We start from the raw sequence: 24,025 nt of genomic DNA, 5'->3' as shown, positions 1-24,025 counted from the left end.
TTTTAAAATGATTAAGACAATACTCTGATTAAGAGTCTACCATGTAAACAGCGATTTTTGAGTTCATCGATTTTTTTATGTTAATCGAACTATGTGCTATAACATGTAAAACGGGATCATGAAAGGAACATTCAAAAAGCAACTGATGTAAACACCTTAATCATATTATTGTCTCATTCAGATTAAGGCAAATAATTCAATTACTGAAGTCTATGTTAACGAAGTCAGTCCATTTCAAGGAACATCAAGAAATAAACTTTAATTAAAGAAATAAAAGGGGGGAAAATATTGGATAGTTTTTAGTAAGAAAACAAACATGCTTATATATATTATACAAATAAAAATGCAGAGACTTTTTATTTATTAAAAAAAACATAAAAATGTTTTATATGATTGATTAATCTTTTAAGATTTTTAGCTTTTCGGAATTATGCAGGTACATTTTGAATGTATGCCTATTGATGAACCACTGCAGAAAAATAATAATAATTACACTGTAAAACCCAAGTTAAGGTAACTCGAAACATTTGAGGAAACCGATTGCAACAAACCATTTAAGTTTAGAAACTATTCCTAATGAGTACTGTGAACTAAATCCATTTGAGTAAGCGAAGCAATTTGAGCGCAGAAAAACCCAATAAACGAAGTGAAATCAAACCAACCAAGTACTGTGAACTCACTCTTTGAGCTGAAGTGATGAGGTATTTCATTAACTCAATACCTTCAACACAAGAGTTCAAAACTCTTTTTTTCAAATGAGTAGAATTACCTTTCTGTAAGTTTTGAGTTAACTACACTCATTTCATTTGATAAAGCTGCACTGCAAAAAATGCTTTTCTTACTTAGATTTTTGTCTTGTTTCTAGTCCAAATCTTAAATCAAGAAGCATTTTAGCAAAACACATTGCCTTATTTTAAGAAATAATATGCCAAAATGAAGTGAGTTTTTCCTTAAATCAAGCAAAATAATCTGCCAATGGGCTAAGCAATCTTGTTTTTCGATTTGTGAGAAGATTATTTTGCTTACCCCGTTGGCAGATTATTTTGCTTGATTTGAGGAAAAACTCACTTGATTTTGGCATATTATTTCTTAAAACAAGACAATGTGTTTTGCTTGTCTAGAAAATGCTTCTTGATTTAAGAAATTTGATATTTGGACTAGAAACAAGACAAAAAATATAAGAAAAGCATTTTTTTTGCATAGTGTGACTGTTGTGCTTTAGTGTTGCAATGTCATGGATATAAAATTAGTTCTATCAATCAATCAATTAAATAAAGTACATGTGTAAATAAAGTACATTTTTGAACACTTATAACCTCAAAGTAAATGATTCAAATTTTAAAGAGTTCTGTTCTTATACATTTCATATTATTTTTTTTTTTTACAAAACAAGGATTTTTTGTGTCCAAATGCACCTACAATGTGAAAAAAAAAAAAAAAAATTTAAAGATTTAACTGCATTATAACACTTGTAACAACTTCAGAATCAACTAAGAATCAGGGAATGAACACTTTACAGGTAAAGGGAGTCATTTTTGCACCATCATATTTCATTACATTGTGCATTGATTGGTACATTTTGTATTGCAGTCACTCATTTGATTATCAACTAGACCAAGTCTTATCACGTTTATAATACTATTCTGACTAAGAACCACCCATTAATTACAAAATAAAAAATACAAGATGTGAAATCTAATGAGCTTTAAGTGGAAGCAAACTGGCGCTTCAGGAAGAACGATCGAGCTGCTCTTACAGACTGCAGTTGAATTTGTTGCTGCAATAGTCTAATTCTTCCCTCCAGGTGTTTTTTCCCTCACTGAATATTCTCCAAATATTCTTGTCACCAGTTACAGCACAGAGCTCTGCGTCGGACTGCAATGATCAATTCATGCCAACAGAGAAAGAAACACAGGCGCAGCCTCAAATCACAAACTCTCCTTTCCAGACTGATAAATACTTGCGCCAATACAAGTAACCTAATCACATAAGTTTATGTATACATAACTGCAATGTCACACAGCCAAATACCCCAACAAAAAAATCCTGATTTACAAAAGAATAAAAAGCTAAGCAAAAGCACGGCCTTCATAACTTTCTCTAGGTCATCACAGCACAGGGTTTCTTTTTTTGGACACTTCATTAAAATCCTTTAATTATGTCTTCTCTCTAGGGCACAGTTACAATCACAACTTGTGCTAATAAAAAAATTCAAGTGAGATGGAGCGAGCAACCAACCTCTTGTTCCAGATACTGAACACTAAACACGCTGTTACATCATCTCTGTGAACAAAAATGTCTACAGAAGCAGGGGCTTCGAAACGACCCACTTTAAGATTAAGAAGTTTCCAGAAAAGATTTGTCTCTACAGGGTTCTCACTCTATTTGACCAGATCATTTAAATGATTTACATGAGCAGCTATTTGTGATCACTATTTTTTTTTATATTAGGAATTATTGGAGCAGAAATTGCTTGGGTAGATTTTCATTTGTATGCAAAGTACCTTTTCTTAATGTAAACATTATCAGAGCATTTTAAATATTTTAAATTTGTGGCCAATTCATTTAAGGTCAAACAATCTCCTCAAGTTGTGTTTGGTATTTCTGAAAGTCACGTTTTCATACATATAAAATTGATGAATTCGCCACTTGCCTGACTAAGCAGTTACATGCCCCTATGAAATCAAGTGGCACAAATTGCCAGCCCAAAATTTCCTAGACATCGAGTACGTTTTCATGGTTTGGTCACCGATAATCCGATTGAGAAAATACTGATTAAGAGTCTTTTATGTAAACAGCGATTTTCGATTACCCGAATCCGACTAAAGCCACAAAACTTGTAATAAAGTCAAAATAAAGTTGCATTATTGAAGTGCACTACAGACATGTAAAGACCTTAATCAAACTATTACTGTATCGTGGGATTTACACCGCATTTTGTGACTGGATAGTCTATACACACATGGCTGTTTGATATGATTCTCTGCACCTACAAAGTAAATAATGGACCAGACACCTGCATAGCCAAATGCAGAGGTTTTTTTTCCCCATACGGTATCAAATTTCATTGAAACTACTTTTCCAGCAGTTTAAACACACATCCAATATCTCATTTGTGACGAGGGGCATGCATGAAACGTTCCTGAATGAATGTGAAAGTGCCAAACTCCAGTTAAAGTGGACATATTAAAAATGAAACACCAGAAATTACATGAAACTCTGGAGGAAATGTGGATAGCGTGGTGAAGCAATGACATTAATTGTATTATGTGCTATAACACGTAAAACAGGATCATGAAACAACATTTAAATAGCAACTCATGTAAACATCATTATCAAAGAATTGTCTTATTCAGATTAATTCAGACTCATGTCCATAGTCAATGCAAGATTTAAGGTTTGACTTTCCAGGTCAAGACTTCCAGGCTTCTTAATTCTGCATTACACAATAAATCAACAAGAAATTGGTCATACGCACACAGAGAAGTAGACATAAATTTATTTACTCGTTCTGTACATATGGGTAATACCAGCACAGGTGTTAACCATGGGAAATATTATTAACATGTAAATGATGTAAGAAAATAAAAGGCACAATTTTTTTAAAACAAAACCATAGATATCTTGTAATGTCAAACAATGAACAGTAATACTGTTAAAGCCTTACCAAAAAAAAATTAAAGAAAAACTCAGCCATCTGAAACCTTAAATTATCTGATCACTTCTAAAAGATCCGGGTTGGTCTATTGCTTAATATGAATATTTAGCCTTGTCTCGATGCTATAAATGTAAACCAGCCAATTTTCAAAACTGGAGTTAAATTTAAACAGAAGAAAATAGACAGACAGATGGAAAACAAAACACGACATGAAGCAGCATTTAACCTAAGAGGGGGGAAAACCCTCTTGGGCAGAAGGTCATGCACAGAGGCCACCAACAGGCTTTTTAATCCCTTTTTAGAAAAAAATGCCAGTTTATTTCAACACAGAGTAAATGCTTGATTCAACACCCGGCTAAAACAAACAAAAAACAAAACTGATTATTACAGATGGACAAAACTTAAAAAGGTGTATGTCAGGTTATGGAGTCAAAATTGGGCACAAAGCATCAAAGTTAGACCTTGTGATGTGCAGTAACAGTCATGAAGCAGAGCGAGATCCAGACTTTACTGCCACCAGAGTAGAAGAAGAGGATGAGGGAGAATCTAATCCTCAAGAGATGAGCTCATGATTGCACAGGTGACATTTCCAGCTTGTCCAAAAAAATAGATGAGGTGCGTCTTTACTCTCCCCAGACTCAATCTCTCATCAATGACACCCCAACCGGATGCAAAAGCTCCACAGGCAAGCCCTTCAGCATTATAGAGATCCACCGAGAATCTAGCCACAACCATCTAGCTACACGACTACTGCAATTTACAGATAAGTTATAATGGCACAAATAAAAAGGCTACAGTAGACTAGTCTCACATACTAGTTGAGGAAAAAAATGGCAAGTCTGTTCCTAAGGCCAGTCAGGAGTGGCACGGTTGTTGCTACTCTATAAAACTGCCACTGAAATATCTTCAAGTCATGGCTGTTGATCAGTATCAGTATCATAGGGACTCTTTTAAATGTAACAAAATACAAAATAATAGATACATTTTTGGACTAAACAGGTAAACCGTTGGCAAATTAGAGGGTATATTTACCCTTCTTTCCCTTTCTTGATATCCTATTTTAGCTCATAGAGGTCAAAGCTAAAGACAGAAACTGCAGGAGTGGCAAGAAGTTCATGTTGGAGACCTTATTTCACCTTGTTACAGGTAAAGACGGCTGATTTGTGAAAACAACAGAAGGGCAGACAGAAAAAACAAACAAAAATACTGATTTGCCTGTAACCGAGTGAGGGGGATTAAGAACCGTTTGATTCCAGAGCTGTAAACAGTCAGAAGCCACACAAATGGTTTGCTTGAGAAATGCGCCACAGCGGAGCCCCAGGGCAGGCAAGCATTATACCGGTGGTGACTTGATGGGGCGTCCAGCGAGCTGACAGGGTGCTGACAGAGCATGGCACAGCTCATTCACTCTCGTCTGGGTTTTGGGGGTCCAGTATTTTCACATGAGTGAAAGGGAATAAACCTCTCCGGTTGTTTACCTCCCCTTCCCACTGACCACTGATGTTCATCCTAGTCACCTTCACAATGTCACCCACCTGAGGGGATAACAACAGGAAGAAAAAAAACTGTTAGGGCACAAGTAACATTAAGCATTTAGTAGGACCATTTTGTTTGACTATGTTGGATTACATTTTGTCTTTCTGTTTGTTCTTTTTTTTTTGTTATACCTGCATCTATGAATCAGTGTTCTCTAATTTTACTAAACTTATAAATGTTAAAAAAAAAAAGTTATTACTTTCAGAAGTACATTTTACTTTGACAATTTCTTCAAGTTGGTTAATGATGTACATGATGGCTAAATGTTGGTAAAGTGACGTGGGAGATGAAGTTCATTACACATTCTGAAAATACCACAAGTGCCGCACAGCTTTAGTGTGTAGTGAACGAATCTGCCATATATTCTCAGACACTACTAGTCCACATCACATTCTAATTAGGTCTGTGTATAGGGATCAGAGTTGGGTAAAGTTACTTTACAAAGTAATGCATTGCAATATTAAGTTAGTCCCCCAAAAATTAACTAGTTGCGCTACTCAGTTACTTTTTTTTTTTTTTTTTTTTAAGCAAATAATGCATTACCTTACTTTTGCATTACTTTATATTACCTAGCTAAGGCTTGATCTCTTCCAGAACTTGTTGTTTTTCTTTCTTTAATGGGGGAGCTCTGCATTTCATAACTGTATAAACATACACCTACATCTACCTTTAAAAAACACATTAAAAAAATAATACTTTGGGATAATCTTATGTGAGAACTGCTTAACCCCAGAGCTATACATGCCGTGTACAGATTATTGAAAGTTTAAAGCAATGTGTTTGTTACTTTTTTACTATTTGTCTTAAGTAAAACCACTATGCATTAAGCCAATCCGCCTTTCCCTTTCTTCAATTTGTTTAAAAATAAAAATTCTCTCATTGACTGCGTGATTCATTGCGACTATTTTTAATTCAGCAATTTATTTTTATAAGCCAATTAATTAAACTAAAAAGTAACAAATATTATTGCTTTTTTTTTTTTTTTTTTTTATAATGTGTTACCTTAGTTTGAACTTAGAAAAGGAATATTATTGCGGAACTCACGTTACTTGTAATGCACTAACCCTAACACTGATAGGGATACTATGATTTATTAATCCAAATGACAATAAATTCCATGATCTTCCTCATTAAATAGTCAATATTACTATTGGATTATTTGATGCCATCCATCTTTTCAATACTGCAAAAATCATGGGGTCTTAATTTAGAATATCAAGTAAACAGAGGACAGCATGCACCATTTTATATGAAAGAAACATTATACTGGTTTCTTATAAGGCGTGCTGAAAGCTTTGACATTTCATCAAACCCTAACCTATAAAAAACAAATAAGGAAAAGCCTGAGGAAAAGATTATATCCTGCCCACCAAAAATTACAGCCAAAGGAACAAAAAAATTTTCAAAGACATGGAAATTCTTTGAATGCATAAAGCAGTACTGGTTAATATCTATTAAAATACTAATAAAGAAATACTACTCTTACAAATATCTAGGCATTAACTTTGAACACATTAAGAAATTGACATTACATGCAGTAACTGACATGCTTCATTTTGTCAAAACGCTTGAAATAGCTGCTCTAAATTAGACCATTTAGCTTGAGGCCATAACAAACTGTGCGTCATAATCCTTATTTCCATATACAAGCTGCTCTCATATAAAACAGTAAACCAATGAAAAAACACATGGGGCTTAATGACAAACCTAAGCTTTGAGTTTCTTAACATTTTCTTGCACCTACACCTAAATCCACTGACACCTTCTCAGGCTGACTAAGACATAGGTTATGTAATGTTTTCTACAAATGGACAAGGCTTTGCATGTAGGAACGGATAGAGGGGTGCTGGAACTTGCCAGATGGGATGACTAAAGTATGGAATTTCTTTTTTAGACCGTGAACAAGCCAAGAAATAGTGGTCTATGTGATTAATGTCTTTGCTGAAACAATTCTTGCAGAGATGCACAGCCAAAGTAATTTTCCAACTATGAGAAGTGAAAGTAACTTAAACCCCAGTGTAATGCACAAAGTGAAAACACAAATTCGAAAATGCAGTAAGTCAGCAAAAGAATGATCACTATTTAATTCTCTAGCATTCAACCAAAGTCATTTTTTGCTCAAACATCTAAGGAAAGTCCCTTCAAAACATAGAACTGAGCTGACAAATGTGTCATCAAAAGAAAATATTGGTCATTTCACATTACCAAGCAATCAGCACCATCTGACAAAATGTAGCAAAAGGTAAAATCCCTTTAAATGTATAACCGCTGCACCATTTCAATCTAACCAACCTAAGTGTCTATGGCAGCCAGCACTGCATCCAGCATTTAAATTAGCTAACATTTAAGCCAGTAGAAATCTATGCTGACTGAATAAACTTTGGTTTTTAGGAAGAAAAAAAATGAAGATATGTATTTAAATGCACATAAGGTTGCACATATTGCCTTTCATCAATCAAATACCTGAGTGGGTGTCAAATGCAAATACTGGCTTATGGGAGCGATCATTTAGCCACTTACCTCCAGTGCTAAAGCAGTTTTGTCATATGCGCATGGCACTCGTTTCTGGATCGCCTTCGCCAACACTGGCCCGTTCTGCACAGAAGGTAGCGGGTTGATGACAGCGCCGGGTGTACCAGGAGGAATGGGAGATGGAGTCTGAGGCTGGGCATAGGCGTGTGATGGCTCAGGGATGCCATAGCTATTGGAATTCCGTGAACCATGGATGGACTGACCAGGATGAGGCGAAGATCTCACAAGCTTTTCTACATAGGGAACAGGAATCATGCCTGTTCGGCCTTCTTTGTTCTTGGCACTCCACCACTGCTCCTCAGGCTTGTCCATAATTATTAGGATTTCACCCTTCTTGAAAGGAAGGTCTTCAGCATCGCTGCCAGTGAAGTCATAAAGAGTCCGCACATACTCCTGGTTCTCATCACCCAGTCCTCCAGATGGCTGAATAGGACCACTGGGCAGAGCAGTACTGGGGTACCTGTAGAACAACAATCAAATCATATTTAGGATCGACTTATAAACTAGAAAAGCAGCATTTAAGAGCCCATCTAAAAGCAAACACTTTAATCAGCTTCTCGCTAGTGGAGGCCTTTTGTAATATTTAATCATCTACTCGATGTGCACTTTCACATGCAGAGTAACTTCCTGTTATCTTAAAGGGAAATAACTTAATTTTTCTTTACTGCACATCTCAAAAAGAACATTTTATAAAGAACCAGAACAAAATTGAGGGGAACTACAGATGTTTAATTCATTACTCTCATTGTAAGAGTAATACTAAACAGCCACCAAACCTATGGCAAGCAGTTTTAACAGTTATAGCTTACACTTAGTGAATCAATTTATGCTAATGATTAATTCTGGGCCGATAAACTGTATTATATCGAGTCGCGAAAATTTATATCAATGATAAGCTCTGAAATTTTTTACTTGATATTGACCTAATTACACAGCAGAAATGTGCAACAATGGGTATCTAAAAGTGTGTTGGTATTGGAGATGCACCCAATGTTCGGCCACCAAAAATTTATCGGCCAAACATATATTATGCCATTTAATGGTCCCTCTAATTTTTGTGACTTCAGTCATTGTTGGCATACACTTTTACATCTGGAAGCATTAACAACTTGCATCGAAATATGAGCAATTTCAGCATTATAGATATAACATTTACAAAAACTCAAAACATAAATTCACAGAAAAAAGTATATTTTAACAATCAAAAACAACTAACCACCAAGTTAAGGGATCTAAAAAATATCAATCTGTAAACATTTTTCATACTTTAAATGAGGAAAATAAACATGCGTTATGGATATGACCAAAAAAGTCTGCAAGTTACAGTATACAGCATACTTTGAAGAAATTATGTGAATTAAAACAGCAAAACTCAAATGAAATAATGCTAATTAAAAGGATGAGAGTTGGCTCTCTATAGAACAAAAAAAATCTTGATTTTATTTTACATTTTTGTATTTATTGAAAAAAAAAGTTAAGTTAGTTATGGATGTGACGTCTCTCTGCTATGGATGTGACGGATGTAAAATTGCTACTTGTGCGACTTTGATAAATTAAATATAATTGATTTTTCAGTCCAGTAAAATACAAGCCTACACACACACACACACACACACACACACACACACACACACACACACACAAAAAAAGAATTTAGCTATTTTGGTAAAAAACATAAAAAAAATTCATAGCAAGGTTGACATTTGCATGGAATTGCTCATATTGTCAATATGGAAAATAATTATTGAGATTGCATTTTTGCCAACTAATGATACTTTTTGTCTAGCAAGTAAGCCAAAACTAATCAATACTTTTACATTACTATCAACTTATAAAGACTTGCAGATGACGTCCATTTTTGACAGATGTACAAAGTTTCCAAATGATTCATTCATTACAATCATAAGTTGTAATATTTAGCAAAATAATATTTAATCATAACTAAGCCGAATCTCTGTCAAATTATCTCTGATAATACGTTTTAATTACAACATCAAAATATAAAAAATTCTGCTTTATAATTGAATTGGCTATACAAAAAAACATGATTTTAATGGACTAGTAGAGTCAAATTTTTAGAGGACAGTCACTAAGAAAATTATGCTAGTAACAAACTGCTGTCTTTCCAGTTTTACTAGTTGTAACTAGCAATATTTATCTTGTAACAACTTTTTTTTACTTGCCACTTTGTGAAAAAAAAATTATTATGATAGCTCAAAAATAACCTTACTAGCAGACCACAGTAGTCAGACCACAATAAAACCATGCAATGTGTTACTTATTAGCTAAAATATAAATGCCAGTGTCAAATTAAAAGTAAAACTGAAAGCATTTCCAGAAACATCCAAAAAGCTTCAACTTGCAAAGATTTGAAATTTAGTTTCCGTTGCAATTACAGGTTACTTACACAATACACTACTGGGTATTGGAGTATTGTTGCAACAGAAAACGTACAAAATAGATGAGTAATAACTGGTAACTAATGCAACTTAAAAATATAGTCTAGCAAGTAACGATGACAAAAATGAGTCAATAAAAACAGATCCTGGTTACTTCGAATGTTTAAACGGCTTGCCACAGAAGAGAAGGGGAGGGAAAAGAACATTATTGAGAAGAGGGGTGGATGATGTGACGATGTCAAAAGTAAATGAAAAAAACTCTTACCTTGGTGCTGGTTCTATCAGGGTGGTCGTATCCAAATAATGTATTTTATAGAACTCCAAAAGGCCGGGTAGATTATCAAACTCTTGATCGCCTATCTTGAATCTCTTGCTTGGCAAAGAGTTGATGATATAGTGCGAAACTTTGGAGTTTTCGGACACTGAAAGTACATAATCACCAGGACAAGTGGACGAATCTCGCACTAAAAACATCCCGTGTCTCTGTCCCTGTAGCCTATTCTGCGCCTCCTGTCTCGAAACCGGCCCGAAATACCAGCTGGCTCGGTCTGAGGAGTCGAACCGTGCAGACGACATGTTTATTCGAAATACACTTGTAACTGACGAACACGGGTGAAAAAAAGCAAAACGAGCAATAAATTAAAACAACAAATGCTTATTCTTACAAGCGACCTAGCACTTCTAGACCCGTCAGTCCTACTGAACCGCAACCTGACGTTTGACCAGACAGGCTGCGACTAGCGTCAACCAACTTTGATGCATTGCTAAATTTTCCACCAACACAAGATTCGCGGCGGTTTTAGGAGAGGTGTAAATAACCCCAAAAGTTCAGAGCGAGCTCAAATACACGTATTTGGAATCAAAGTTCCCCTTTCCGCTCTCTCTTCCGTGAAAGTAGCTGCAGCTTATGAGACAATATAACGCGTTAGCTGAGCTAGCCGTCTTCAGTCACCGTCCGCTCAAGAGGAGCCAAACAGCGCCATAATATGTTACTAAATCGCTCAGCATGACAATTCAAGCCGACGTACGTCAGTTGCTTCCAAAAACGAGTTCTTCTTTGCGTTCTGCCCCAAAGCACGAAAGAGTTGTGTCTCTAATTTTGACTCCAAGCAGACTTAGAGAGCTGTAACAAAAATGGCGGCCCGCAACACGTCTTCACAAACAACGAATTGTGAAAAATCTAGAAACATAAAGTTTCCCGCCTTGCACGGCGCTCTTTTTTCTGACGCGCGCGTCTTTCACGCTACAGTACGAGCGAGAAGACCTTTCTTAAAAATTCTGTTTTCTATGTCCTCCTTTCCTTCTCGGGATTGGTGTAAAGGCTGCTTCAGCTCCCCACACCGTCCGAGAAATGGCGTCTGGAGGGCGGATCTGCGCGCGCTCACGGTCTGTCTGATCGCCCGTCACGAACGCCCCGAGCGCCTGTTACTTAAAAGGAAGAATGAAATGAGTGGCGTTCAGAGGGGCTGCATTTCAAACTCTCTGAACCGCGATAATGAGACACACAGGGCACTGACAGAGCCTAGCGTGAGTAAAAGCTTTAAAGTGCTGTATTTTTGCTTACATTTTGGAAGGCAAGCTTGGATCACATCCTATCTGGATACCTGTTGTTTACACGGGGAGTTATATATATTAGCTTCACATGTTCAACTTTTTGATAAATTTATGATATGTTGGTGCCTAATGAATTTAAACATTTATCGGTGGAAGAAACTGAAGAAAATGTGCACAAGCCGAATTTACTTTTCTAAATCAGTAAAACATTAAAGTTAAATTGCATTTTTTTTGTGTAAATTCAGTTAATAATTGAGGGTATTCATTCTACATCTCATTTTACTCATTCTAGCTACACCAGAATGTATTTAGTTGCAGTATAACCTATAGACCTTTTTAAATATAGAATTAAAAAAAGACCACCAACAACTATAATGGCAAAGTATTAGGACAACAGCAGCCTGCGTTTAAACATTGTTTGTATAAGAAATCCTTTGTACCCATTTCAGTGGGTTTATTTAACAAGAGTTTATCTTAATTAGCATTGTAATATTAAAACTACTGTATTTTGCATTATTTTTATTGTTTGTTTTATGGAATGTCTGCAGCAATATGGTGATGACCATAACAAATTTCCTGTCAAGGACAATAAAGTTAACTTTACTACCACTTATGTATATGAATTATCTTGGTGGGATTGTGCCTTTACTTGAGTAATTTACAGTCCTGAATATGTTAACATTGATAATTGCATTCCTATACAGATAATGATTATTAGAGGTGAAAAACATTCAGGATACATATGCAGAGACATAATAATACAGAACCTTAAATACAAAAATAAAACAGCAACTTTATGTAAGTCGTCTTACAAGCATTATGTCCAATACATTACATTTTCTTTAATAAAGAAGAGCTCTTACATGCAACCAGGAGCAGACTTAACCAAAAAGTGAGGTAAGCAACCGCTTAGGACCTCGAGAAAATAGGAGGCCCCGACCAATGCCAAGAAGCCTTTATTAATCATCCTAGCTATTTTCACATTTTTCTATAATATGTTGTAAAATCTGTCTGTATCCATTAAGATTTTAATATTATTACTTATTTTCTAAACCAGGGGCCCCAATGAATAGTGGAATTTTTCTCCAGTTCTGCACATGCAAATATTAAAATCTAATCACAAATCAAAACTAATTAACTAGTTTGTGAACTTGCTTTTTATTTGCGAATACATTCATTCATTTTCTTGTCGGCTTAGTCCCTTTATTAATCCGGGGTCACAACAGTGGAATGAACCGCCAACTTATCCAGCAAGTTTTTACGCAGCGGATGCCCTTCCAGCCACAACCTATCTCTGGGAAACATCCATACACATTCACACACACACTCATACACTACGGACAATTTAGCTTACCCAATTCACCTATACTGCATGTCTTTGAACTGTGAGGGAAACCGGAGCACTCAGAGGAACCCACGCGAAGGCAGGGAGAACAAGCAAGATTCGAATCAGCGACCCAGTGACCTTCTTGCTGTGAGGTGACAGCACTACCTACTGCACCACTGCCTCGCTATTTCCGAATATATTGTATTTAATTTTAAATTAAGAAGGTTTCACTTAAAATATGTATTTTAACATGCAGTTTATTTACAAAAAATGAATCTTGAAAGAAAACAATTTTTTTAGAGAAAGAGAGTGTTTTGAGTTTCAATGCTAGGGCCCCATACCTGGAATTGCTTAGGGCCCCCAAATCATTAAGTCCGCCCCTGCATATAACGCTGGATGGAATGGCAAATGGTGCAATGTTGCCCAGTAAATGTTTACACCTTTTACCAGTTATCGAAAGTTAGATTCACATTTATTTTATAATGCAGTTCCAGATCACTTCTTGGCAAAGTGGAGCAACAAATTGGTTTGACATTGTTCTTTTCTTGGGGTGGGAAATAATTGCGACAAAATGGAATTGTGTTTTTCTGTTACCTGTCTTGCATAATCAAAAACAATAAACACATTGTTAAAAATAAATAAGAAGGACATGCTCTCCTGCAAGGTGGGAATTAGCCTATTTGGACAAAAAGCTTTTATTCTATAAATCCACACACACCACAAATCAAAAGTACAGAATGCAGGTCAAGTCACAAGGTGTGAACTGACCTGCCACAATTCTAAGATCAAATAAAGCCAAAATACCCTTTAAAACGAATGAACCTATACTTGTTAAGGCCATTTTAAAATTTAAAATAATACACTCAAATTTATTAGTATTATAGACACTGTGGATCTTGGACTTCGTTTCAAACCAGAAGATTCTGAATTATCACTAGTCACACTCTCACATACTGTACTTATACATCCTTTACAGAGATGTGTTCATTGTTAAGTAAAGTAATTCTTAAGAAGTTAAATTGATAAATTTTCAACCTAAAAATTTTAATTCTGTCATTTTTTTTCATGATTTGTTTTAGACTAGTTTTTCTTCTGAATATGTTGGAAACCACTAGCCATTGATTACCATAGTATTTTATTTCTATGATGTCAATGGCTGCAGGTTTCCAGCATACTTTGAAATTTCTTCTTTTGTGTTTAACATAAGAAAAGAATCTCATAAAGGCTTGGACACTTGTATGAGTAAATGGTAAAACATTATTTTTGTTTCATTTTTTTGGGTGATGTAAACATTAATCATAAACATTAATTATGGTGACTAAACAAAAATAAATAAACAAAACTGTAAAACAGTATTAAAAATACAGTGAACAATGTTAAGACAGGAAGCCACCATTTAGTCAAAGTGAAAAATGCAGAAGGAAGTTTTTCATTTGACATATCACCCATGACTTGTCTGCCTAATAACCACACCCCAAAGCCACTAACTAACACATTTGAAAATCAGTACTGCAATAATAAAATACAAGACTACATCTGTTTTAAATAGTAGGATGCCACTTTAATGAACTAAAAATAAAATTAACAAAGTTAACAATTAAATTAAAAAGTTAAATGTTAAGCCATTTTATTAATTATTTCTTGGCAAGGCAAAAGATCATTTAGGTAATAAGAAATATATATATACATAAACTAAATTTGTCAAAATAATTTTGCGAATTAATAAATTACCAAATAATACAATGTACACCAGCGTTAATCTTAAAAGTATATTTGTTTTTTGAAAGGGCGTTTGTTGCAGTCAGACTCACATGTAGGCTAAATTCCATTTACAAAAATAAAATGTATTTATATATCTGCCTTAAAACGCATTTGTGAGTTTTAGCTAAATGTTTATTACTGCTGCTGACTCAAGATCCGCTCAGACAGTCAGTTCGACTGTTCGTTTATGAACGATTCATTTAGCTCAGTCTTTCCGATTGAAAAGATCCGACTCAGTAGAAGATCCCATTCAGGACTCGTACGCACATAGCTAACTGAAAGTGGAAGCAGCTTGTTCGTCGTTGTTTAAGATTATCAGTTATGGATGTCCCAGGTCCTGATAGTGATTGGAGGAGTCCAGCCTTTCGACAGAAAGTAGTGGCGCAAATGTGAGTATATAATTTTTCTCTTGTTTATATTTTTATATTAGCGCATTCGTGATATAACAGAGTCCAGCAAGCTAGCTAACGTTAGCTGCTAACAAGCGGATGCTCGGACTTGTTATCAGCATATCCAATATACAGTGGGACTGTTCAAGAACAGGCTGTACGTGTTTTTATGAATTAAACTTATCTCAACACAGTATTGTTACTGTGATATCACACATCCGGTCTAGAGTTTGTTTAGTTATGTAGCTAGCTACTATAAAGTTAATGTTAGCCTCACTAAGTTAAATACTAGTCAAAATGTGGTGAGCTATAACAGTCTGCAGATAGGCAGTGGAGTGATGCAGGAAAAAAAATCCCTGCAACATTTGATCTCTATCGTAATAAATAAATTTAGGGTCTTTATAATCATCTAATATTCACCCATTGGCTTATTTTGTCGTCAGTTTAAAGAAACAGTAACTTTAGCATACTAACGCGTACTTTAGGATAGTTGATTTTCTGATAAAGTTCTAATATTGAAATTAATTTGTCACCAGAATTTTGGATTACACAAATTGTGTTTCTGTAGTGAATGCAACCATATTCTATTTTATTCTAATAACTCATCTTTGTAAATATATTCGCAGCTATCCAAAACATAAAAGACCTCTAAAGTATTTTCTGTTTCTGTTTTAATCCGATAATTTCTTGCAAATGTAAAATACAAATACTGCCATTTAGAGTGTTTTTACTGTAATTAACTATCAAATCTAAATATCCAAATAAGTCACTTTCATTAAGTGTGATTTATAATTTTAATTGTAATAATAGAATAATTGTAACGTAATAATATAAAATTGTTGTCTAAAAAATAAATAAACCATGCCTGAAATCATGTCTGGTTTTGTGTTATTTCTATGCCAAACAAAATGCTCTAAACTACAAATATTGTAATTTGGGAAGAGATGCCATCAGTAGTTTACAGAATAAAAGTTATCAAATACATAACTATAAATCATACATCAAGACAAACTAATAATTTTCAAGCACTCGTGTAATCATTGTTTCTTAAATGATTAATCAGTGGCTGTAAATGATAGGTAACACTTTCTTTTTTTGGTCATGAATCAGTTGTGATTAAATATTCTGCTTCTGCTATATTAAATTACAGTGAGGAAGCCATGAGAAAAGCAGGAACTGGTCACACAAAGTCCAGTACTGAGATGGAGAGCCATGTTTTTACGAAAGCAAAGACCAGAGTGAGTATTTTTAAAATGTTTTTGTCAAAAAGAACTGTTGTGTTAGGGAGTGATAGATAGAAGTGCAATGAAAAAACAACAACTCATCTTTAATTTATGTTTTGGACACAGGAGGAGTATTTATCAATGGTTGCGAGGCTGATAATTCACTTTAGAGACATCCGTAAGTAACCAACACAGATTTCAATATAAATGTTTTTGCATTGTTGTGTTTGGATGCGATATTAAATAAATGGTCTTTTATTGTAGATAAAAAAGCACAAGGTGGGCCTGGTAAGTTAAATTTTAGTTAAAAATATAAGTACATTTCAAACTTTATATATATGTGTGTGTGTGTGTGTGTGTGTGTGTGTGTGTGTGTGTGTGTCTATTTTCTGCTAAATTTCAAGGTGATCTTGTTAATTTTTAGATCCCATCAATGCCCTGCAGAATTTACCTGGAGGTGTTCCGGGGGTTATTGGACCACGTCCTCCTGGCGCACAGATGGGTGGAATGGGGCAAATGTCAATGGGTCCACATGCCATGCAGGGAGTAGCGGGAGGGCAGCAGGGTGGTAAGTTCAATCCGCTTGTTAAGTGGTGATGTGTTTGTGACGCATGTAATACTGTTTCCGGGTCCAAGCCGCCATTTACTTGAGTGGAGAAATCATTCGTTTATGATCACTTTTTATTCATATCGCACATTAAAGTTAATTTTACATAAAGTCATAGTGTACACAACAATCTCTGGGCTTGCTGCATAACAAATACCAAAATTTTAACAATTTATAAAACAATGAATTACTTTCTGGCCATCGGATATTAGGCATGGACATATATATTGCGATTGTGACTTTCGAAAGTATTAAATCGCTTTGTAAACGTTTATTATTACCATTTCATGAATCTCCCCATTCAGTTGAATAGAGCGCTTGGACCCGGAAGCCGCTCCGCGTGACGTCACACTTAACAAGCGGATAGCTGTCAGCTGACTAAAGAGACTTTGTTGCCTAATACTCCTGGGGCCTCATGTACGAAGACTTGCGTGGAAATCTTACTAAAACATTGCGTACGCACAAAGCTGTAAATGTGCGTACGCAGAAAAAAATTCAGATGTATGAAACACTGCGTACGCCGAATCTCACGCATATTCTTTTGTACATCTGAATGAACGTGAAACTGAGCGCAACATGCACGAGCACAAAACCCCTCCCTGCCTCCTCCCCCGTATGAATATGCTAATGACTATGCTAATGTCAAAACCCAACGAAAAAGCAATGGCAAAAGCAAGCCAAAAGAGAAACTTTGAACAGAATGTGAAATGGAGGTGCTGCTTTCGGAGGTAGACCGGAGAAAAGCGGTGTTATTTGCAAGTTTGTTCGGCGGAATTAACAACAAAAGAAAAAAAATAGAGTGGGAGAGTTTAGCTGATACGGTTAACACAGTTGGGTCTGAACATCGCACTGAGTGCATTTAAAAAAGAAATAGTGTGGTTTATATCTGTAAAATGTTGCAGTACCCTTCGCAGTCTCAGTGGCGCACCTCATAAGAAGCATATGATCATGTACTGACACGTTCGAGCATAAACTCGGCTCGAATCCAGCGTCTGATGAATTCATTCTTCTTTTTTTTCCCCGCTACATATCAGATTTTGCCCACTATTTATCACGAGAAAGACAAGTAGGAATCATCAATAAGTTTGTGCATCATATTTTATTTGCACATTTATTGAATGGAAATGTTTCTGATTCACGCATGCAAATTTATCCTCACATAGTGTCTTTATAGCAATGTGCGTGCAGTAGATAGCTCAGATTACATTGGGAAAACAGGCGACCGCTGCAAATTGTGCTTTAATGTTTAGCTGGTCAACTGTATGGTATGGAAATCTTACATACCTACTATATGAACCCGTCTCATACAGACGCCATTGCAAGGATCAGACACTTTGTAGAGAAGAATTTAACACAACTGCCTCTAGGAGTCGCCAATGGAAATAAAACAGACACGCACAAAAAATGTGCGTACGCCTGCCAGAAAGCTGCCGTGAACCTGCGCAAATTCCCACGTTCAGTTCATTGTTAGTGAATCCAAACATGAGCGATTCTGAGCGTGAAACCTGGCGTACGCAAAGTTTTTGTGCGTACGCAGCGTTGATACATGAGGCCCCTGGTTTACTTTTTATACGTTGCCTAGAAATGAAATCTACTTCAATGTGTACCATAGCAGGTGCTGCTGGACCCATGCAGCAGATGATACAGCAGCAGCAGCAGCAGCAGCAGCAACAACAACAGCAGTCCATTCAGTTTCAGACGTTCCAGCCGCAGCAGCAGCAGCAGGCAACAATGCAGTCTCAGCAGCCATCAGCAATGTTTCAACAGATACGTCTCCAGCAACTCCAACAGCACCATCAGAATCAGCAAATGCAGCATCAGAATCAGCAACAGCAACAGGCCCAGAATCAGCAACAACAGAATCAGGTAATGGACCATGTGTAGCACTTTAATAGTACTAAAAATTGGTGAAATTCAAATACAGATATTGAAGATGAAAGTGAAGATGGAGTGTAATGTTGTTGATGGAAAATGGGGCTAAATAATCAATCAGTCTTAAGTACGATGATTACATTCAAATGAACAGACATTGATGATTTATTCTGATGTGTGGAAAAAAAACAGAATTATTTGTAGCATACCTGCAGTCTATTGATTACAATGAGCTCTGATTACAAATGACAATTTTTCAGAGAATGAAGATAATAAAATTAAATGTCATGCATTACTGTTTCCTGAGCAAAACATTTTATCACATCCAAATCTAAACAACAGTTTTATGTAATGCTATGGAAAAATCCATATTACATTTGAATGAATTGTTTAATATTGATATAAGACTGTTGTAAACCCCTTAATTTTTAAAAGCCTTGCTTTAATATGTGGTATGAACTAGGGCTGTGCAAAAATATCGATATCTAACTATCACGATAATTTATTTCACGATAGTGTATCGATAGTCCAACCTGAAGTATCGATTCATGTTGTGCCAAACAACCTCCTCCTTTGCTCCAGTAGATGTCGCTAACTCGCTATCAACAAAACGCCAAGTAATATGGTATCAGAAGTAAGCGAGAGTGAGCTTGGTGAAAAATATAAAGGAGCCTCCAGCTTTCCCAGCTGACGTGTGGCTGCACTTTGGCTTTAACACTATACCAGAGTACTGAATTAGACAAAAAATGCCTTTTGCAAGCTTTGCAAATCTATCTTAAAATATTCAGGAAACACTACGAACTTGCGTTATCACTTAACAAGACACCACGCAGATGAATTAGCAGCACTGCGACCTCAACCGAAACCTCTTGATTCAAGGCAAACTACACTGGATAACATCATCAGCAAGCTTCTGTTTGCCTTAACTAACATTGCAGAGTTACTGAAAACTGCATAGGAAGAATGGGACATCAATTGGAAGGACCTGTCGTTGTAACAAACAACGCGTCAAACATGACCATGGCAGCACAGCTGGCCGGCATGTTGCATGTAAAATGTTTCATGCAAGCCATCAATTTACCTATGTGCGACCAGTTTTCACAGCAAAATGTTCACGATGCTGTCAGTCGCACTGTCAGTTTCTAATAGCCTAGTTTACCGCATATTAGAGCACTGTGTTCCAGTTTCATGTTTACTTGATGCATTTGAATTTTTTTTAACTTGCTTTTAGGGATGCTCATTTCAGTTAATTTTGTTAACCAACAACCACCGCTCATTAATCGGTTATTAACGGTTAACTGGTCAGATTACTATTAATTTTATTTTAAACAAATTGACGTGTCTATTTTGTGTCTGACACATTAAATATTGCATTTTAAAATACTGATTTATTTTAACGTGCTAGCATATTAATAACAGAACATAACAACAGAGCATTTTCACGCACCTGCAGTGTTTAGCACAAAAGAGAAGAATAAACTAAATAAAATGAATAAAATAAATAGGACTGCCCTAAATTATTTTCACTTAAATAATTAATTTATATTACAAAACAAAAACACTGACAGATTTTTTTTAAGAATGGGCATAGGCTGTTTTTTCATAGTTTTTTCCTTCCGTCAAATAAAAATCGCAGACTTCCTCAAATTGCCTGCTCCGCGGAAAATATGCATTTATTTAATGCCCCGCTGTTATTATATCACAAAACCATTTTACATTTTTAATAGAAATCATTACTTTAAAGATTATGTCTTGCTATTTGGTTTCCTCTCTCTCCCTCGCGGTTCAAGTGCGTGCGCTGCGTGATGAAAAGACAATGGCAACGCGTGCATATGTTGACTTTTTGTAAACAGTTTTGTTGTTTTAATATGATATTGCATTAATGTGCATACATGCTTTATAAGCTGTAAAATAAAAGGTAAAGCCTATTTGTTGTGTTTATGACGCAGATCCAGGTCAACATCAGCGATGGTTTGGCATCAACACGTCTGTATCAAACAGCAATATTCTTCTTCCATTTTGCTTCTTTGGCAAATGTGTCTGTAGGCACGGGTTATACGTTATCGTCCCGCAAGTTAACTAATAGGCCTATGTCTAGCAGTTGAACAAGGGGCCGACCACAGCTAACGTGCTTTTCCATTCCAAAAACGTCTGGCGCACCTCACTCCTTTTATGTTGACAAGGAATAAAGAAGAAAAGAAGCACGGTCCTGTTCCTTGCTGTCTGTGTTGTTACAATTGTATTATTTAATAATATTGTGATATTCAAGATTTGTACATTCATACAGCTTTGGATAACTTGAAACAGCGATTAGACCTTCAGAGCGGCATTAATGCGTCCTGAAGTAAAGCGAAACGGCTATAAACTCCAGCAAGATAGAGTAATTATATGCAGAGCCATATACCTTTATCTATAAATAAAGTATAATTATGGAAACTGTGTTCATCTTAACTGTAAGCTACGTCGTGTTTGCTGGCCTCACGCATCATGCACCTGTCAGTCAGCCAGTCAGTCAGCACGTAACCCCAAAGGGTTAAACAGATAGGACACAGCTTTATACGGTTACAGAAATGTTTGCGCTGTTATAATCCACTTACCTTTTAATACATTTTGGTGCGAAAATAATCCGCTATTAAAACAACAACAACAACAACAATGACTGAATGTTTTGAATGGGTAATGTAGCCGTGGAGGGATGCAATTTGGTCCCCGCCATGGAAGAATGAATGTAGCGGAAACCATGTTCTTTTAAAGTTTTCTCTAGTTGTCTTGACAACACAAGATGCTGCTCTGGGATGAGCCGCGTGCAAAACACTTGCGGCCGTTAAAAACCATTCAAAAGATGCCCCTCTTATAATGCAAAAAAGCGAAGTCGATCGGCCCCTTATGCAGCCAAATTAAAAATATATAAAATAATATTTTTAATCGTTTAACTGATACCATTAATCGGTTACAAACGCACCCGTTCAGTTAGCAGTTAATCTATTATTTTGAGCATCCCAACTTGCTTTAGTTTTATAAATTATTAAATTTATTTAATTTATATGTGACTTTAGTGGCATATTCATTTTAGTTCAGTGCTAAATAACAATATGCATTTAATACAGTTCAGTGAGTTCTCTGTTCGATAACACTGTGCAGTTCTAATGAATCGAAATGGATAGAAAATAAATTGGAATTGGAATTTTAATTTGTCTGCTGACTTTATCAAGTTGTCAATATAACATGACACATACTAATACAAACTGTTGCAATATATCACAATATTTATTATATCGCAATATACCCATGTATCGTGATATGTATCGTATTGTGAGGCTCTTGCCAATACACAGCCCTAATATGAACAAAGTAATGCTCATAAATGACCCAAATTCAACTCAAACTAATAGCAACTTAATACATGGATAGTTTTTTAGTTACATATTCTATTTACATTGTTAGGATAGTTAACTGAGATATTGTGATCCTCAAAGTGGTGTGGGTCTCCCAAAAATGAAAATTCTGTTATAAATTACTCGCATTCACATTGTTCTAATCTCTTGAGATGCTTATTTATTTTTGGAACACAACGTAAGAAATTTTAGATGATATCTAAGAGGTCAAGAACAAGTCCAGAAGAGGAACCATAAACATTGTCAAGACTTTCCATGCGAATTTGTGTTCTGAAGATGTAGAGTCCCTAAATTTATGGGGACTATATACTGTTCAGTGAGCACCGTCTTTCAGATGAGATGTTAAACCGAGGTCCTGACTTCTTAGGTCATTAAAAATCTCAAGGTTTCTTTCTGAACATAGTAGGGGTGTAACCCCGGTATCCTGACAATATTTGCTCACTGGCCTCAGTTGATCATGGCCTTCTAACCATCCCCATATCACAATTAGCTTTATCACTTTGCACCCAGAAAAGCATTATATAAATGTAAGGAATTATTATTTACACTGGTCTCAAAGGATTAGAACAACATGAGGGTGATTAATAACTGAATCTTCATATTTGGGTAAACATACTGTTTCAATGTAATTGGCATTTACCCAAGATATATCCTAATGAATCAGTATTGATCCAATCAAACTAAATCTTAATCAAATCAATTCTATACCAAGTCCTGGTGACACAACATTCTGAATAGAAACTTATTCTCCTCTATGTCTTTGACTCTAGTTGCACCAGACCAGAATGCAGCAACAGTTACAACTTCAGCAACTGCAACAACAACAGCAACAGCAGCAGCAGCTGCACCAACAACAAGTTCATGCACAGGCCCAGGCTCAGGCCCAGGCTCAAGCCCAAGCTCAAGCCCAAGCCCAGGCTCAGGCCCAAGCTCAGGCACAGGCCCAGGCTCAAGCACAGGCCCAAGCTCAAGCACAGGCCCAAGCCCAAAGTATCCAACAAATGCAGCAACAACAACAGCTTCAAGTCCAAGCTCAAGGTCAACCCCAGGTACAGGGTCAGGGAGGGGCAGTTCAGATGCCCCCTCATTCCCAGCAACAGCAAGTCTTAGTGCCTCAAATGGTTCAAGGACAGCATTCACAAATGAGCGCACTCAGCCAACAGCAGCAACTGAAGCTGCAGCAGGCAATGCAGGTAACAGAATGCAGTCATAACTTGGGCTATCTACACCTGTCAGTGACATCCATCTCAAGCCTTGTTTAAACCTGTTATTAACATGCATTCAAATTTATCTCATGTGCTCACTTAGATTTACATTTTTCAACTTTCCATTTTATTTCATCACATCACTTACACAGGAGCACTCCGTGTGATGCTGATTTTTATTGTAATTTGTGTATTTGGTACAATAAAGTAAAGTATGCTTGGGTTTACTTTCTCCATAGACTGTATAAAAAGATGGACATCATGTCCGTGACATCAACGTAGGTTTCTGGAGAGTGCAAATGAAGCAATTATTTGATAATTGTACAAAATAATCTTAAAAAGCATTAGATTGTGTAAAGCCACATGAAACAAAAGCTGTACTAAGATGCCGTAACGGCGAGAAAACAATACTGGTCACTCAAGTGGCCACGCCCTTAATTAGGCATGATCATAAGGCTTAATATAAATTAAACAGATGATTCATGTCAAAAACAAGAGACCCTCTCACAGTTCTCATTAAGGGTAATGTTGGCTATATACGCACCAAACCCAATTTTATACCAGGCT

General features: G+C 36.1%; 2 protein-coding genes across 9 annotated transcripts in view; one reads left to right on the top strand and one right to left on the bottom strand.

Moving 5' to 3' along the window:
• Positions 1-3,481: 3,481 nt before the first annotated feature.
• crkl (v-crk avian sarcoma virus CT10 oncogene homolog-like) lies at positions 3,482-10,986 on the bottom strand. Its single transcript, NM_213538.1, is given in 3 exon segments — positions 3,482-5,193; positions 7,715-8,186; positions 10,391-10,986. Coding segments are annotated over 3 exon segments (918 nt in total). The 5' UTR covers positions 10,702-10,986; the 3' UTR covers positions 3,482-5,058.
• Positions 10,987-11,584: 598 nt separating this feature from the next.
• Positions 11,585-24,025, top strand: part of med15 (mediator complex subunit 15) — a 20,658-nt gene continuing 8,217 nt past the window's right edge. For 2 of the 8 annotated variants that reach the window (XM_073934418.1, XM_073934415.1), the window contains exons 1-7: positions 11,585-11,652; positions 16,307-16,394; positions 16,506-16,557; positions 16,644-16,667; positions 16,804-16,947; positions 18,602-18,852; positions 23,024-23,446. In XM_073934418.1, coding sequence (XP_073790519.1) covers positions 16,317-16,394; positions 16,506-16,557; positions 16,644-16,667; positions 16,804-16,947; positions 18,602-18,852; positions 23,024-23,446 — 972 coding nt within the window. In that variant the 5' untranslated portion in view covers positions 11,585-11,652; positions 16,307-16,316. Of the gene's footprint in view, positions 11,653-15,019; positions 15,157-16,306; positions 16,395-16,505; positions 16,558-16,643; positions 16,668-16,803; positions 16,948-18,598; positions 18,853-23,023; positions 23,447-24,025 lie in introns of those variants that run through there. The other 6 variants (XM_073934417.1, XM_073934414.1, NM_213073.2 and 3 more) reach the window with 3 other exon arrangements.

This window comes from Danio rerio, chromosome 21, assembly GCF_049306965.1.
Source record: "Danio rerio strain Tuebingen ecotype United States chromosome 21, GRCz12tu, whole genome shotgun sequence".
Taxonomy (NCBI): domain Eukaryota; kingdom Metazoa; phylum Chordata; class Actinopteri; order Cypriniformes; family Danionidae; genus Danio; species Danio rerio.
Note: the sequence above shows the minus strand (reverse complement) of the source record. Positions and strands in the feature narration are given on the sequence as shown.